Source organism: Anolis sagrei, chromosome Y, assembly GCF_037176765.1.
Source record: "Anolis sagrei isolate rAnoSag1 chromosome Y, rAnoSag1.mat, whole genome shotgun sequence".
NCBI lineage: Eukaryota > Metazoa > Chordata > Lepidosauria > Squamata > Dactyloidae > Anolis > Anolis sagrei.
Window position 1 is genome coordinate 15,725,461 of NC_090035.1, and position 18,284 is coordinate 15,743,744.

The 18,284-nt window shown below is 38.4% G+C and overlaps 1 protein-coding gene across 3 annotated transcripts; it reads right to left on the reverse strand.

Moving 5' to 3' along the window:
- Nucleotides 1–240: 240 nt before the first annotated feature.
- On the reverse strand, nt 241–18,197 carry LOC137095354 (transmembrane protein 180-like). 3 transcript variants are annotated; one of them, XM_067461929.1, is made up of 8 exons: nt 18,133–18,197; nt 9,860–9,954; nt 8,639–8,819; nt 6,696–7,430; nt 5,567–5,721; nt 4,581–4,664; nt 3,599–3,742; nt 241–2,806 (listed from the first exon to the last, which is right to left on the reverse strand). In XM_067461929.1, exons 3-8 carry the CDS (start codon nt 8,789–8,791, stop codon nt 2,683–2,685), a joined length of 1,395 nt encoding a protein of 464 aa, XP_067318030.1. In that variant the 5' UTR covers nt 8,792–8,819; nt 9,860–9,954; nt 18,133–18,197; the 3' UTR covers nt 241–2,682. The 3 variants fall into 3 exon arrangements, with proteins under 3 accessions (XP_067318030.1, XP_067318032.1, XP_067318031.1); XM_067461931.1 differs by lacking the exon at nt 9,860–9,954 and adding an exon at nt 9,686–9,811 and having other exon boundaries at nt 18,133–18,179; XM_067461930.1 differs by lacking the exon at nt 9,860–9,954 and having other exon boundaries at nt 18,133–18,181.
- Nucleotides 18,198–18,284: the final 87 nt, after the last annotated feature.

The window sequence follows — 18,284 nt, forward strand, 5'->3', positions numbered from 1 at the left end:
GGCACTCCATTATCACAATGCTGCACACCTCCACAGTAAATTCAGTTACTGCTTTCCCACATAATACAGCGCTCATTCTAATCACCAACTAGTAATACGACGATTTGTTTGCTACAAAACCAGTGATTTTCCCCATACAGAATATACTGGAAAGCACTTGAAACATTCACAAATGAAACTTGTTTGTTTCTAATTTTGAACACTGAAAACTATGAAGGAAAATAGGAATATTACAAGAGGTTAGAACAGGTTACTCATTTTTATTAACAATTCAGAATCACTTATACAGAAATATTTTGCATAGACTTAGGCATAATATAATCTCCACTCCCATCTTCAAGTAAACATTCTCAATGGAACAAAATCCCAAATTGATTTCCATAATTTAGAAGTTACAACTATTTAAAAAAAACAACATAGAAGTAAACTTGAACAACTCCTCATTTTAATGGGGCATGTGCAGGACAGGCTGCTGGATAGCTGTGCAAAATAGAACACCACAATAATTGCCACAAATGTGCAGGACAAAATAAAACCAGAACTTGAAAATGCATCCCTTAATGTATGCCATTAATACAAATTTCAAATGATGATTGTTCTAATATATAAATAAAAGCCACCAGAAACATTAGTATAAATAAATAAAAACACAGAAAAATTTGGCATATTACTGCATTAAAAAATAGGCTGGAATCCCTTTCCAAGTTTTTGTTGGTCAAGATTAGAGAACAGCAAACTTCTTTACTAGGGAAAACTGTCTGAAATAAGTTCTGCCAGTATGATTTGACCTGCGATAATTGCTTTTTGTCTAGCATTTTATTAATGTGAACTTGTTGAGTCTATGGACTGTAATAAAGTGTTGTTCTTATAGGATTTAATGGTATGTTTACTTCTTGAAGAATGTGAAAGCAATCCTATTGGATTGCTGTGAGTTTTCTGGGCTGTATGGCCATATTCCAGAAGCATTTGCTCCTGACGTTTCACCCACATCTATGGCAGGCATCCTCAGAGGTTGTGAGGTCACAGCGAAACGTCATGAGAGAATATTTCCGGAACATGGCCATACAGCCCGGAAAACTCACAGCAACCCAGTGATTCTGGCCATGAAAGCCTTCAACAACACAGTTCCATTGGAGTTAAGCTGTTTAACAAAAGAGGTAGATTAGCTTGTATGCAATGATTCTGGGAAAGAAAATCCAAATCTTATCATGAACAAGTTTTCTAAGAAGTCATTTTCTTCTTCCCGTGTTGAAGAAGAAAATGACTTAAACTTCAGCTAAATAGTCTACTATACAGAGAGTAAAATGATTATATATATATAATGTACTAGGCTAAGATAAGAATTGTAGGATATATTCAATTATAATTTAGGCTTTGTGACATATCAAGTGGTATTACCTTGTCATTAGGTGTGAATTCCACCTGGAAGATGAAAATTGCAAATGTCTTTAACAGTCAAATTCAAAGTACAGTTCTCAGCTATTTGAAATAATATAAATAAAACTTGACAGGCAAGCCAAACGGACTGTCAAAGCACTAGAATGGTACATCATATCCCTATTTGCATTGATAAGCTATCCAAAAAGTAAAAAAATCTTCCAATCACTAAATGTGCATGTTTGTGTGTGTGTACATTATAAAATACATCTGAGTATTCCTTATCTAAGGAAATGCTGTGGAAGTCATGGAGTTGCCTTGAAGTCACACTACTACTACTACTACTATTCTAGTTTTACAGTCCAAAATTCCAAAAAGTTGGATTTCCAAAATTATTGTAACATGTTTTGGAAGTACTCAACCCCCTTTTCTTTAATTATGAAGTATCTATCAAAAGATTCAAGCTTGGTAGAAGCATCTGCTTTCTTTCAGGCAATAACATGCCTGCCCTCCACCTAGATTTCCTACTTACTAACCTACTTCTGTTTCCTACCACTTCATCCTTTACAAAGTGACAAATGGCAGTGTTTCTAATAAAACCCCTACTGGCTTTGCTAAATACATATATTGATGTCTGTGCTCTCTACAGAGCATCTACCTTCATTCCCCTTCAATTACGTTTCCCTTTTATTCTTGTTTGTTTACTAAATAGTCCCTATAACTTCTACTCATCTGCTTTCAATGGTTACAGCCATTAATTCTTCCCTGCAGAGTTAAAGTATCTTATTTAAGAAAATCATATTGAGTGTTGCATACTGGATATTAGGAAGAGATAAATGCAATAAATCTTTCTATATTTCTTGGGGGCGGGGGAAATGACATCTAATTTGCACATGTGGAAGTAATATTCCATATTTTTAGAATATTCAAATGAACCCTTTTGAGGTTATTGTAGGTCTTTACACACTCTAAAAGGAATCCAATTTGAGGATGTCGAGGTGGTACACGGAATTCCAGTTTACCACTAATTTTAATATAGCAGTATTTTAAATGTCCTCCTCAAGTCTTTTGGAGATCCCTAACTTCTTCAAGTCACTCAGCTCGAAAGAGATACTTACTTCATGTCAAGGTACTCAGGTACTTAATGAATGCATTTCCAGGGCTAACAATTAACCAATAAATGGCTCAGGTTGCATCTGATCTATTTGTCCAAAGATACAAAAGGGTCCAGTGTTCGAGTTCACAGCTGTCATTGGCTATTGTTTGAAATTCACTGTCTGGTCCTTTGAAGGCCATGTTTACAACTTAGTGCATTAGGTGGCTATTCTGGATAGAAAAGGGTGTCCATGTCAAAATTTGTATGACTGCAATGCAGAGAGGAATCAGGCAAATCATGTAGAACATGGCATCATGGAGACCTAAAAACAAACTGGGGGGGAAAGTCCAAATTTTTCAAGTTCAGTATTCAGAGGACTCATTACAAAACCCAAATAATTACAGTACATATATAGAAAAATTCTGTTGTCCTACAGAAGATAATAAAATTATATTAACTTTATTTTGCTGGACTAGTAAATAGAATGAAAGAACTATATGTCAATTGAATTCAAACAAACAATGGCACATGCAATTCTGAACAAGTGGTGCTGTCAAAGCCATGTATACTATTTCTATAAAACATTTTTCTTGCTTTGCTACCCTTGTATTTCACAAAGATGTCCTGCAAAATATGTGCCTCATTCATTTTAATAAGATTCCATACAAACTAGGGAACTCTCTGGAGGTGTAGCATTCTGAAATAGTTGCAGTTTAGAAAACAATATTTAGTGACAGCTCAACACAAGAACTTTACTTCTCTGCATGTCCATTCATGTCTATTTCTCAGTTAACAACAAACAAGTAATTGTGTGGGAAAATGGAGCTGTGAATCAGGCATAGACATTTTTTTTTTTGCTCCAAACACAGGATTCACTACAGTTGTGGTCTGTGCACAGTCCAATTTGTATTTTGGTTATTTGTTCAATATACTAAAGGAGAGACTGGTCTGACTGTATGGGGAAAGCAATAAATTTTATGCAAATCTGCCTTTGGAGTCCTAGTACTCTGGAGGTGATGATGAAATCTGCAATATACTAAAACAAATTCCCGACTAATGTATCTATGCATACGTGTGTATAAAACACTTGATAGCATTAACATTTAATATCTTTCTGACACTTACTGTGGGTCAGGCTGGATGGCTTTGTTATTCAGTTGTGCGTACCCAAACTGATTTAGTATTGTAACCACAAGCATAGGGGCTAAAGACTGAGCTGGTTTTGTAAACAGGGCATTTGTTCCAAAGACCATAGAAGAAAGTGGTGATCTGAAAAGTCAGCAGATGGTTTTGTGTTACAAGCCATTATCAATGTGAATAAAGTATAAGATCTCATTTCACAATATAGTGGTAATGACTGAACAAGAATGCATTGGCCAGTTAGATTCTAGATTGATCAATTTATTTTCACTATGAATGTAACCATGACCAAGCTTGGATTCTGATTCTTCAAATCCTAATACAGAGGATATTTTTCTTATGAATAATGAAAAGGGAACCTTCTCAGCTCCCAGAAACTTCTTAACATGTTTAATATTCTTTTAGACTAAAACCTTTGTCGGCTGAATAAAGTATTCAAGCAGAATCACCATCTAGTTTCAAATGTAAGAAAAGGAAAGGAAAAAAATGTGTAAAAGGGTTGATACAGAAAAAATTACCAGTAATAGATTGCAAGGAGCTGAATGCTTTGCTGATCTGCCAGTAAAGGTAAAGGTTTCGCTTGACATTAAGTTTAGTTGTGTCAGAGTCTGGGGTATGGTATTCATCTACATTTCTAAGCCAAAGAGCTGGCGTTGTCCGTAGATACCTTCAAGGCCATATGGCCAGCCTGACTGGATGGAGCACCGTTACCTTCCTGTTGGAGTAGTACACCTATTGATCTACTCACATTTGAATGTTTTCAAACTGCTAGGTTGGCAGAAGCTGGGGCTAACAGTGGGAGCTCACCCCTCTGCAGATTCGAACCGCTGACCTTTCGGTCAGCAAGTTCAGCAGCTCAGCAATTTAACCTGCTGCACCACCAGGGGCTCCAATCTGCCAGTAGTATGTGCAAAATAATTTAGCATTATTAGCTATGATAAATGTGTATATAAGTATAAAATACTACCTTCTTTTATATTTCTTTAAATCTTCATCCACAATATCAGCCAAAGGCAGATTAAACAAACTGAAGGCAGCTTGAACAATTACCCTAAATAAATAGGAAAGCAGGTTTTGTTTCTGAAGAAACAAAATGTGTATATGAAGCATTTAGAAACAAAAACATTAATAAATACACAGCGCTGGAAATAAATATCAGGACTCAATTAGTGGCCAAAACAAACATTCCAGAACCAAACAGATAAAAATCCAATATACCTGAAATGTGACAATTATGGAATCCCAGTGCCTTTCATTTTAAGACAATTGCAGCTTGTGCTACTCTTAAGTTACATGGTGAATCTGTGTTCCTTATTTCCTTAATATCCAAAATAACAGTTAATAGATAAAACAATATTTAATACTAACTTTCCCAGTGATGCTAAAGACTATGATTAATAGTTCCAATAATTACTGCAAAAATTCAAGAGTCCTTGTAGTTCAGAAGTCCATCTAATCAGGTTTTCTACAACTTCTCAGCTGCTCTACCTATAGTTTCCATCTATCCCCAGATTGCCTGGCTAATAATCTGTAGACCATAGGTCTGATCTCTCCAACCCGGAGTTTGCCATGAGTATAAACAACCAGAAGTTTCCAGGAAATGCACAAACAGGATATGAAAGGAATAGTCAAAAGTAAGGCTATTCAGATGAAAAAGTGCAAACAGAGCATTCGTATATGAGTTTGTCTAATACCCTTTTAAAGAAGCAGAGGTCTTCAGTAATATCTTCCAGGTATGTTAGCAATATAAAAACATTTCACATTGCCAAGACTGGGTACAGAAACAGCCATCTTCCTTTCTGCCTGGTGGTGTTGTTTCTTCCACCATCCTAAGGCACAGTAAACCACTGACAGTAGCTAGCCCAATTCATCATTGCGCTTCCATCAAATTCAGGCAGCCTTTGAACCTAAAGGAGCTTTCCAAAAGGTGTCTAACATGTGGGAAATACTTACATATTTCCTGTAAGATAAGCAGCCAGAAGGTAGTAGTGTTCTACACCTAGAAAAAACATGGCAGCTGCAGCCATCACTTCCAAGTAGAAGGAATATAGGACAATCTTATAGTAACCAAATTTCCGCAACAAAGTTTGACTGATGAGCACAAGACACTGAAAGATAAGAGAAAATATTTACCTATAATACTGTAATCCTGCTAAAGAGATGCTAAATATTGCTAGGCTTGCTTTACCTGGATTTTAATAATTAGAAACAAAGATCAAAAATGTCACTTGAGAACACTGGTTTTTGCTCAGTAACATAGAGATTGGCTCTGTGTTCCAACATAAGGAAATACAGGCTCAGTCAGTACCAGAAGGGGACTCAAGGACACAGTTGAGGTGTGCTGCTGGATTCAGCACTGCCAGTGCCTAGCACTTGGCAGGAAAAGTTTGAACAGTTAAGACTAGTGACAGTGAGTCAAGTGCACTGTCTAGAAATGCTTGAACCTACTATGGTGACACACTGTTCCACACCAAAATGACATTTTAGAATGACCACGGGATTCTTATCACTGCAAACACACACTCATGTGCAACTGCACCAAGTACACATATCGCTCAAAGTCAGAGGCACATAATGGCTGACAATGCAGACAACTGAAACTTCTCAGCTGTTTTATTGCATATATTTTCTAGAGACTCGCCTGATATAAATTCATTTCAAAATGTGAAAGGCAAATATTTCATCCAAAGCAAAAGACAAAATTGCAAATATGGTGGAACGACTGTATTTTCCCGTTTTATTATTTAATACATGTGGAAAAGCGATTTTAGTTAAGCATTAATTGTTTCCAAACCTTCTCCTTAAAAATATAAAATAAATTCTTCAATCATCAAGAGTATTTCATAGTATAAATGTATATGATTTTTTAAAATATGTCCTAGGAGCAAATGGGAAAGAATTCAAGCTTCTTTGTACAAATCCATCATGTCAAAAGATTTGTTATACCATATGATAACTGTAGAGTAGGAAGACAATAATGCAGAATTACTAACATCAAGCAATGGGAGGAATTTTCTAGGATTTATGGTAATACATTTTCCTTTCAAGATAAAAAAAAAGAGTGGTTGTTTGTTTTGCCTACCTGAGGACAAATAAAGCCTGCTCCGTACATGATACTTCTGACAGAAGATGCAAGAACTTCTTTGGGGATGAGATTATCTGCAAAGATCATCATGAAATTGTTGCAAAAGGCCAGGTGGAAGACTTGAAAGAAGTTCATGGTCACAAAAAGCAAGAAGTTTTTCTGGGTCATGATCTGCCTGGTCAACGAAATTATAGAAGACCAAGACAGAGAACCCTCAGCACTCTCTGAAACAACCTCTTCTGCAAGAATCTCCTTTTGTTCATACTCAGTTGTGCTGTAGAGTCCAGTGTAGCACATACAAGCTGTTGCGATAACTCCTACTAAAACTGTAAAGGCTTGGAAAGAGACAAAGTTCTCCATATTATCTGTAATTAAACCACAGAAAAGGATACTGGTAGATCCAACTAAGCTCGCCACCTGGTTATACTTAATCAGCTGGAGCCTACTTTCATGTCGAGTGGAAATTTCAGCAAAAAGTGCACATTGTGCTAGTAAAACAAATGTAAGCAGGCCGTCAAAAGCGCACAAGGCAACAATAAGATGAAGCCCGCTAAGCCAGTCATCTTCTCCATATTGTTTCCAAGGAAACCAAGGAAGCAGAAAGGCCAAAGCATACAAGGGAGCACCATACAGAATGGAAAACTGGCGTCTAGAGCAGCATGGTACTCTGGAGTTGTCTTGAATATACCCAAAGAGAGGATCATTAATGGCATTCCAGATCATAAAAACAACCTAGGTGAAAACAAAATACAACCATTTGCATTGTTCAGTTACAAAGAACACTATGCAAATGAACACAATATGAAATAAATGCAATGTGAAATGGAAATATCAAATTTGTTAAATATTTTATCAATTTGATGAATTAAATGGTTGATAACTGATCCATTAAAAACAACAGTGTAGAAAAAAACAGAAAAAGTGTGAAATGGGAAATAGATGATGCTTTGTTGCAAGAAATGAAAACTTAGAAGAAATTTCTGTAGACATAATATGTCATTTTTAAATCGCATCCTTCATCCAAGAAACTCAAGCCATGTAAGTAACTGTCTCCCTCTTATTTCTCCACAATATTCCTAAAACGGATGCCATTATTATTATTATTATTATTATTATTGTTATTATTATTATTTTACTGACACAAAAATACAGTATGACAAAGCAAATGAGATATATATGCTGGATTTCGTATCACAAAATCACAAGTCAAAATGTTTCGGACTGTGTGATGTATTTTCGAATGATGTGCACAGATCCAAGTAGGGATTATTATTATTATTATTATTATTATTATTATTATTATTATTATTATTATATGCCGCTTTATCTCCCCTGAAGGTGACTCAAAGTGGCTTAACATAAAAGCATTAGCATAACTATTTAAAATATACAAAAATACAAACATTAAAACAGGATTAAATATAAACAGTACTAAAAAAAATACAGTTAAAACAAATTCAAAGTTAAAAACCACAACATCCCCTGAATTGATCTTAAATCTTTAAACACCTGTCTGAATAAAAAGGTTTTAGGGATACCAGTGACTGGCTAATAAACCTCATGAACTTACAGATCCTTAAAACAAGGACTGGGACAGAATATAAGAGATGGTCAAAAAGGGAAAAAAACAGCATTTAAATCTGTTATCAACCATATTTATATGATAGCTAGAGCCATCATGTTTGGCAATAAATCAGAGAATTATGAACATGAAAGGGAACTAAAAGTAACTACAATTAAGAAAAGGAAACTTAAAAATTATAAGTATTTTAAAATTGGGTAATGGAAATAAGCCGTTTTGGTTATGATCATGTCTTATAACATGATCCATTCGTATTGGCTAGGTACAGTCTTAGCCAGCATTATAGCATAACTTTTGTAACACAGTGTTTAATTCTGAATTCAAAACATTTATCTACTGAGAAACAAACCCAATGTACCTGCGCTTGATGGAACGCGGTTTCTGAGATCTTGTATCGGTTTAGAAAAAGTTTAACATAATAGAAATTGAAGATACTATTCATCATTCCAGCACCCAATGTGGTCATGGAGTATGCCAGCGCATTGCGATGAATTCCAGACATAAACTTCATTTTTCAAATATAAGAGTCTCTGTTGTCCCTAGCATAAAATACATACTTATGAAAAATAGTACAGATGGTTGTAATTTTTATCAAAAGCTGAGGACTGAAAGAATATTAGTAAGTCAGTCTTATACAAAAGTAAATCCTGCATTCAGAGAGGAATCAATGCAATTCATACGACATCAGTCCTATCGAGATTTATTTGGAAATATACTCATGTGTGTACAGTATGCTTTATGTTGAAAATAACTGTAAATGGGTGCTATTCAAAATGGGGGCCCAGCTTTCAGGAAAGAAACAAACACCTGTAGCAAATGGTCACAAATGTTATACTGGCCCCTGGCATATTGAGCAAAATAATGAATGAATGAATAAATAAATAAATAAAAACAGTTGAAGTCCCTCCAATGTCAGACAGTTTGGGAAGCACTGCTGAAAATGCCTGCAATGCTGTATTAATCAATAAAGCAAAGGCTACCAGAATTTTGTTCTACAGGACTGTAGCAATGCATGAAAAAAATATACAATGTGTTGTCAAAGGCTTTCATGGCTGGAATCCCTGATCACACCAACCTCTGAGGATGCCTGCCATAGATTTGGGGGTGAAACGTTAGGAGATAATGCTTCTGGAACATGGCCATACAGCCCGGAGAACTCTCAGCAACCCAAAAAAAATACAATTTATTCATATTCACTCTTTTATAAATACTGCACCTGGCCATCAATTTTAAAAAACTACAACACTGTGCAGACATAATGTAAAGAGGCAAGCAGCACAGTTGATAGTGATAGTGACATTACATTATGATATGTGAGTTTTTTTATTAGTTTGCAGAACAGAAAGGTACCTATCATTGAATCATTATCGATAGGTATTTCTGGACCAAATTTAAAATTGTTTACCTAGTTTTGCACACATTTAAAATTCTTGACTTTAGATCAGCCTGAGTTAAGAACAATAATTTTATCCTTTTGTAACTGAAACGCAAGTCAGTCCTTCACATTCGCTGTTGCTTGGAACACGGGACCCTTGTGAAAATGAAAAACCAAGAAGAAAGACATATTTAATGTTTTTACCTGAGAGAAAATCTTTCTAGGGATTTTCAGATCCTCCAATATGAATCTGTGGTCAATTTCTGCTGGACGTTGACCACAGAATTGTATTGCAGGATCTAGAGATTCAGAGAAAGAGCATTATAATCAAATCTACAAAAGTCACATCTACAAATGTGGAGAGCTAACTGTATCTCATCATCTATTTGCTAAAGTAAACATATGACATGTGCCTGTTAACATTAAATATTGAAGTCACAATTCAACCAATATTTGTTGGTAAATACTATTATTGTGTGTTGTGTTCTGCTATGCTTTGTGTTCTTCTGTTAATATGCATGCACTTATGTGTATAAATGTAAGCATGTTTGTGTGATCCTTTACTATGGACAATTTTAATTACTTATGAATTTCCAGTGTATTAATAATTTTGTGGTTTTATTTATATATTTTGAAGGGATAAGTTGTTGTCAGGAAGGGGATTCATATTTCTAGTGGGATTCTACATTAAGGAAGCCACAATAAACACTGTGTGACACTTGCAGTAAAGTATTTATGTACATGACAGAATATAAGATTATGCTGGATTGTGGTATGGTATAATAGATGGTTTTGGTGGGAAATTAAATTGGTGATACACATGATGTATGCTTTTAATAATCTCTTCATATTTTCTTGGGGTTTTTTGGCTACTGCCAGAGTTTGAATATTATAGAAATGGCAGACCTGACTGCTTCATTTCAGATAGATTAAACCAATGTTACTTTTCCCACTTAGTACCTATTAAAGGGATAATGCCTTGTTTCAATCATGACCACACATCTTTATGCACATTAATTACAATCTTAGGTTCTTGTGTAATTGCCTTCGACAATTACAATCTTCACATGATCCATAAGAGGGCAGCATTTCCTAATCGATTTGCCCTTGTCTCACTGCTATAGGATGGCTCTGCAATTTGCCAGAGATCCAAGGCAAACAAGCAAAAAAGGGTAAGGGGCAGTTTTCAAGATAATTTGTTCCAAAACCAGGATGATTAGTCCACCACCACCACAAGCCCATTTTTGGTCCCAGCACACTAAGAAATGTGTTTGGAAAACAAGCTAAAAAACCTATACAGGTGGCAGTAATTATCTTTATCAATATTTGGATTCAATCATAGGGTGAATCTACCACATACACACACACACACACACACACAGAATGTATGTACTTATCTATGTTTATGTATATGTATGATTGATCCACATATGATACTACACAGCTTGATGAATCTGGCCTCAACTTGGCATACCTACCCATCATGATTCAACTTAAAATACCGGTGGGTCTTTCTTTTTGAGGCGGGGAGGCACTGGTAGATGATGGGAGTTGTAGTCCTGTCACATCCAGAGATCCATGTGTATACTACCCTGGGATGGAGGCCACACTTGGAGATACATACATTTCAAGATCTAACTTTAAAATACTAATGAGGTTAGGGGAGAATGATAGCGAATAATGAGAATTGGCGTCTAGCCACGTCTGGAGAACCACATCATTGCCAGTTCCAATCCAAACAGATCGGGGCACATTGGAGTTCCAGCTGACCAAATCTAGGGCTAATGGGATTTGTAGCCTGACCAGGACTTGGGCTAATGGAAATTCCAACTCATCACCCATATAATTTTATAAACCTCCCATTATGTACAGCTATACACTTTCTAATGGGACAATTCATAAAATCATAAAGCTAATAATGGTTATTTGTAATAAATAGCATTAGAAGATGCATATCTGGGCAACATTAGGTACATAAGACAGATAGGTAATAGCATTGATTAAACAGCTCCGTTTAAAGCAGTGCATGGGATACACGTAAACAGAACTAGGTTGAAACACAAAGAACAAAAATGTTTTGTTGGGTTTTTTTGTGAGCTCCACTTAAAATACTCAAATTCTGCCATCTATATATATAAATTTGTTAGGGGCATCCAACGAGGAAACAAAACTCAAAAAACCCCCAACGAAACTTAACCAAAATTCCCATGCCCATAACACAACCCACAAGGTACAAACATATCTACTCAAAATGAAAAACAACACAACAACACACTCACAAAACGGCAAAACAACAAAACTCAAAAATCCCCCAACGAAACTTAACCAAAATTCCCATGCCCATAACACAACCCACAAGGTACAAACATATCTACTCAAAATGAAAAACAACACAACAACACACTCACAAAACGACAAAACAACAAAACTCAAAAATCCCCCAACAAAACTTAACCAAAATTCCCATACCCATAACACAACCCACAAGGTACAAACATATCTACTCAAAATGAAAAACAACACAACAACACACTCACAAAACGGCAAAACAACAAAACTCAAAAATCCCCCAACGAAACTTAACCAAAATTCCCATGCCCATAACACAAGCCACAAGGTACAAACATATCTACGCAAAATGAAAAACAACACAACAACACACTCACAAAACGGCAAAACAACAAAACTCAAAAATCCCCCAACGAAACTTAACCAAAATTCCCATGCCCATAACACAACCCACAAGGTACAAACATATCTACTCAAAATGAAAAACAACACAACAACACACTCACAAAACGGCAAAAGAATAAAACTCAAAAAAACCCCAACGAAACTTAACCAAAATTCCCATGCTCATAACACAACCCACAAGGTACACACATATCTATTCAAAATGAAAAACAACACAACAACACACTCAAAATGGCAAAAAAACAAAACTCAAAAATCCCCCAACGAAACTTAACCAAAATTCCCATGCCCATAACACAACCCACAAGGTACAAACATATCTACTCAAAATGAAAAACAACACAACAACACACTCACAAAACGGCAAAACAACAAAACTCAAAAATCCCCCAACGAAACTTAACCAAATTTCCCATGCCCATAACACAACCCACAAGGTACAAAATATCTACTCAAAATGAAAAACAACACAACAACACACTCACAAAACGGCAAAACAACAAAACTCAAAAATCCCCCAACGAAACTTAACCAAAATTCCCATGCCCATAACACAACCCACAAGGCACAAACATATCTACTCTAAATGAAAAACAACACAACAACACACTCACAAAATGGCAAAAGGATAAAACTCTAAAAAAACAACAACGAAACTTAACCAAAATTCCCATGCTCATAACACAACCCACAAGGTACAAACATATTACTCAAAATGAAAAATAACACAACAACATACTCAAAACGGCAAAAAAACAAAACTCAAAAAAACCCCAAAGAAACTTAACCAAAATTCCCATGCCCATAACACAACCCACAAGGTACAAACGTATCTACTCAAAATGAAAAACAACACAACAACACACTCACATAACGGCAAAACAACTGAGCATGCGCATTGGCGCCCAGCCGCAAGTTCCCTGGTGCGCGCACATGCCCTTCCGGCCAGCGTTCCCTCTGCGGAAACCATGCCCACTCCAAGCCCCGCCGCGCCGCTTCCCGCACACACACACACCCCCTGCCGCACACACACACACAACCCCACACTCCATCACTCCCCCCGCCGCTGCACACACACACGCAACCCCACTCCCCCCGCCACCGCACACACACACGGAACCCCACACTCCATCACTTCCCCCGCTGCCGCACGCACACACGCAACCCCACTCCCCCCGCCGCCGCACACACACACGCAACCCCACGCTCCATCACTCCCCCCGTCGCCGCACGCACACACGCAACCCCACTCCCCCGCCGCCGCACACACACACACAACCCCACGCTCCATCACTCCCCCCCGCCGCCGCACACACACACGCAACCCCACGCTCCATCACTCCCCCCGCCGCTGCACACACACACGCAACCCCATGCTCCATCACTCCCCCACCCCAATCTTACCTCCTTTTACTTCACGCCCCCTCCAAACCCCACCCCGCCCCTTCCCGCCCTGTCAAAATCTAGGAAAGACAGGAAGGAAGGAAAAAAGGAAGAAAGAGAAAGGGAGGTAAAGAAAAAGGGGGAAGGAAGGAAAGTTAGAGAAAGAAGGAAGAAGAAAAGGAAAGAAAAGGAAAGATGGAAGGAAAGAAAAGAGAGACAGCAGAAAAGAAAGAAAAAGGGGGAAGGAAGGAAAGAGATAGAGAAAGAAGAGGAGAAGGAAAGATGGGAGGGAAGGAAGAAAGGAAGGAGGGAAAGAAGGAGAGAAAGAGGGAAGATTGGCCACAGCAACACGTGGCGGGTAAAGGTTGTTATTTCTATTATTATTATTATTATTATTATTATTATTATTATGCTATTGTTCCTATGAGACCCTGGAGGAATGGGAGAGGTGTCAGGTCCCAGAGGCAATGCATTGCATTATTGTTATTGTTATGATGGTAGTAAAATAAAAGGAAATAAAAAGTGAAAGAAGGAAGCAAACAGGGAGGGAAGAAAGGCAAAGGAAGAAAGGGGGAGGGAATGAAGGAAAGAGAGAAGGATGAAACCAAGTAGTGAAAGAAAGAAAGAGGTAGAGAAGGAAGAAAGGAGAGAAAGGGGGAGGAAAAGGGGGAAGGAATAGGTAGGTACCTCTCTTTCATAATAGTCCAGATATCCACCTCAACTTTGATAAGTTTTACTATAGGCCACAGCAACGCGTGGCAGGGCACAGCTAGTAGTATATATTACAGTATATGAGGTTCTCATAGCCGTCACATTGAATCATTCAGCAAACAAAAGACACAGGAAATTACTTTTCTTGAATTTAACTATACCTGTACAAACCACATACCTTTTCTGCATATAGTCAATTTAAATGTTATAACTCAGGAAGATAATAGATAGAATAAGAAATGGATTAAATAAAATAAAGATAGAAAAATATAGGGATCTAGAGCAGAAAGTAATAACAAAATGGTATAGGACACCAATTCAATTGGCACATAAGAATCTGAACACTTGTCCTGCCAAGAAAAGATCAGTTTTGTTTTCTGTTGTATTACAGAATAGAACTAGAAACAGCAGGGAAGCAAACAGGCGATGATTTTTAAAGCTTAAAAGCTTTTCAACAGTAACACAAACTGTCTGGCGAACAGGGACTACTAGTAAGCATTTAAGCTGAGTGCATGCTCCTCTTATGGCAGGGAGAAGAAAATGTGATTGGCTTCTTAAAAGCTGGCCTCATGCCAACTAATTCTACTTTTATTTCATTAATGGAGGAAACTGCAGCTTTGTTTTTTGCTTTTTTACTTTTTTGAACTCTTGTATATTTTAATTGTAAGATGTTTAATTCTTGTCAGAATTGTCATCTAAAAATGAATTAGGTGGCTCTCTGTATGCTCAGATTCCATCATCCGTGGCTTGCAAATATTTTTGAAAATCCAGAAAGCAAGCCTCGATTTAGACACAATAAACACCATCTTATTATGCCATTGTGTATTAGCATATTTACTCAAATCTAATGCTCAGCTTTGTTTGCTAAATTACCTTGCCAAAATTAGGGTGCACATTAGATTCGAGTAACACAGTCATCTTAGTGCTGGATCAAAGCTTCAGGAGCTGCATTTGGAGCTCCATTGAGGGACTGGAGGTGAAACCATCCGTTTGTAAGAGATACGGACACAGACATAGATTGGAATAACAAAATGTATCTCGTATGAAAACCTTTCATTTATGTGTTTAAACTTATATGGTTTCTTGCTTCTTTCACATAGTGTCAGAGGTTTCTCACTATGTTCATGTGACACACGTAGACACTGCAGCCAACACACGAGTATAGACCGTGCCCTGAGCATTTTGGACTAAAAGGTTGCCTATTACACTATGTAACAAAATTTGGGGGAAAATTATGTTCCTGGTTTGAAAGTTTTATTTCCTGTTTAATTGTGCGGTACTTATTTTGAAAGTAGTTATTCTACTCCAGAAACTTCGTTTTTATGGCTGCTACAAACTAGGTTGAATTGGTTGAGACTCTGAAGATATTCATTGAAAAAATAGAGCAAAATGTGCTGCAGGATGTCGCTCCTGCAATAACAAAGGTTTCGCAGTTTAATACACTTTTTCATTGTGTGGCACAATGGGTTAAACCCTTCTGCCAGCTGAACTGCTGACCGGAAAGTTGGCAGTTTGAATCCATAAGACAGGGTGAGCTCTCATCTGTCAGCTCCAGATTCCCATGCGGGACATGAAAGAAGTCTCCCACAGGATGGTAATACATCTGGGTGTCTCCTGGCTACCTCTTTGCAGACAGCCAACTCTCTCACACCAGAAGTGACTTGCAGTTTCTCAAGTTGCTTCTGACCCGATTAAAAATGTTTTTTTATGACAGAACCAATTAGGAAATGACATTTATAACCCAGGAACAAAGATCCTGTAACATAGTGTTATATACAGCTGCATAAAAAGAGGTTGCTTTCATGCCTTTTGAAATTTTTCAACAGCTGCTGAAAAGTAGGAAGCGGTGCAGCCTGTTCTGGAGGAATGAGGAAAAGCCTCAAGGCTTCCTTTTTCTGGCTGCTGGGTCCCATTCACAGACATCTAAATCCAGTTTTGGGGTGAAGCAGTATTGTAGAATTAATGCAGTTTGACACCACTTTAGCTGCCACATAGTAACATCATAGAATCATAGAGTTGGAAGAGACCTCATGGGCTATCCAGTCCAACCCCCTGCCAAGAAGCAAGAATATTGCATTCAAATCACCCCTGACAGATGGCCATCCAGCCTCTGCTTAAAAGCTTCCAAAGAAGGAGCCTCCACCACACTCCGGGGCAGAGAGTTCCATTGCTGAACGGCTCTTAGTCAGGAAGTTCATCCTCATGTTCAGATGGAATCTCCTTTCTTGTAGTTTGAACCCATTGTTCCGTGTCCTAGTCTCCAGGGTGGCAGAAAACAAGCTTGCTCCCTCCTCCCTGTGACTTCCTCTCACATATTTATAAATGGCTATCCTATCTCCTTATTTCTAAGCCGAAGAGCTGGCATTGTCCGTAGCCACCTCCAAGGTCATGTAGCCAGCATGACTGCATGAAAAGCCATTACCTTCCTGTTGGGGCGGTACCTATTGATCTACTCACATTTGCATGTTTTCAAACTGCTAGGTTGGCAGAAGCTGAGGCTGACAGCGGAAGCTCACGCCGCTTCCTGAAATCAGATCTGTGATCTTTCGGTCAACAAGCTCAACAGCTCCTGGTTTTACCCACTACAACACCAGGGGCTCCATGAACATAAAATATATACAATAATAAATGACACAGGTTACTATGTCATTTATTATTGTATGTATTTTATACACAACTAGACTTAATGTCAGGGAAAACGTTTACCTTTACTCATATGAACATAAAATATATACAATAACTAACATATTTTATGTTCATGTGAGTAAAGGTAAAGGTTTCCCCTGACATTAAGGCTAGTTGTGTCCGACTCTGGGAAGTGGTGCTCATCTCAATTTCTAAGCCAAAGAGCCAGTGTTGTCCCTAGACACCTCCTAGATCATGTGGCCAGCACGACTACGTAGCATGCCTTTTACCTTCCCGCTGGAGCAGTACTTATTGATTTACTCACATTTGCATGTTTTTGAACTGCTAGGTTGGCAGAATCCCCTGATTCAAACCGCCGACCTTTCAGTCAGCAAGTTCAGCAGCTCAACGGTTTAACCCACTGCGCCACTGGGTAAAAATAGTATTCTTAAAAAAAAAATTAGTAGGGAAGGTTTCCAGTAATTGAAGTCGAAGAGCCGGTGTTGTCCGTAGACGCCTCCTAGATCATGTGGCTGGCATGACTGCGTGGAATGCCTTTTACCTTCCGGCTGGGGCGGTACCTATTGATTTACTCACATTTGCATGTTTTTGAACTGCTAGGTTGGCAGAAGCTGGGGCTAACAGTGGGAGCTCATCGGGCTTAAGCGGCTGAGGGGGAAAAAAGAAAGGTCCTGTGGTTGTTAGGAATGGGGACTGAGAGGTTTAAATGGAGAAAATCAATCTAAGTGCAGGCCTGGGCCAACTTGGGCCCTCCAGGTGTTTTGGACTTCAACTCCCACAATTCCTAACAGCCTACCGGCTGTTAGGAATTGTGGGAGTTGAAGTCCAAAACACCTGGAGGGCCCAAGTTGGCCCAGACCTGCACTAGTGAACCCCTCTCTCAATGTAGTAGCCATTTCCGCGTGTATCTTTGCGGTTCAGACCATTCTAAGAACACGACACGCAACAAGGGAGAGTGACAAAGGAGGCCCCTCCGGCCTGGCGAGGGCGAGGTTCCCATGGCAACGGCCGCGCCCTCCCTCCCTCCCTCACGACCGACTAACCGTTCCTTCCGTCTCGAGCGACGCTGAGAAGCACCGGAGGCGGGCTCTCGCCTCCCAAGCCTCACCTCATTGGCCGGACGGCGGGAGTAGTGGCCTGCTATTGGCTGCCTGAATCCAGAAAAGGTGGGGGCGCCTTTTTGAAGAGCGCCTTT

Coding starts and splice junctions, on each gene's coding strand:
- LOC137095354 (XM_067461929.1), bottom strand. CDS start 8,791: ATGAAGTTTATGTCTGGAATTCATCGCAATGCGCTGGCATACTCCATG. Junction 7,431..8,638: donor CCGCGTTCCATCAAGCGCAG/GTACATTGGGTT, acceptor GTTTTCACCTAG/GTTGTTTTTATGATCTGGAA. Junction 2,807..3,598: donor GCCATCCAGCCTGACCCACA/GTAAGTGTCAGA, acceptor TTTCCCCCCCAG/TTTGTTTTTAGGTCTCCATG.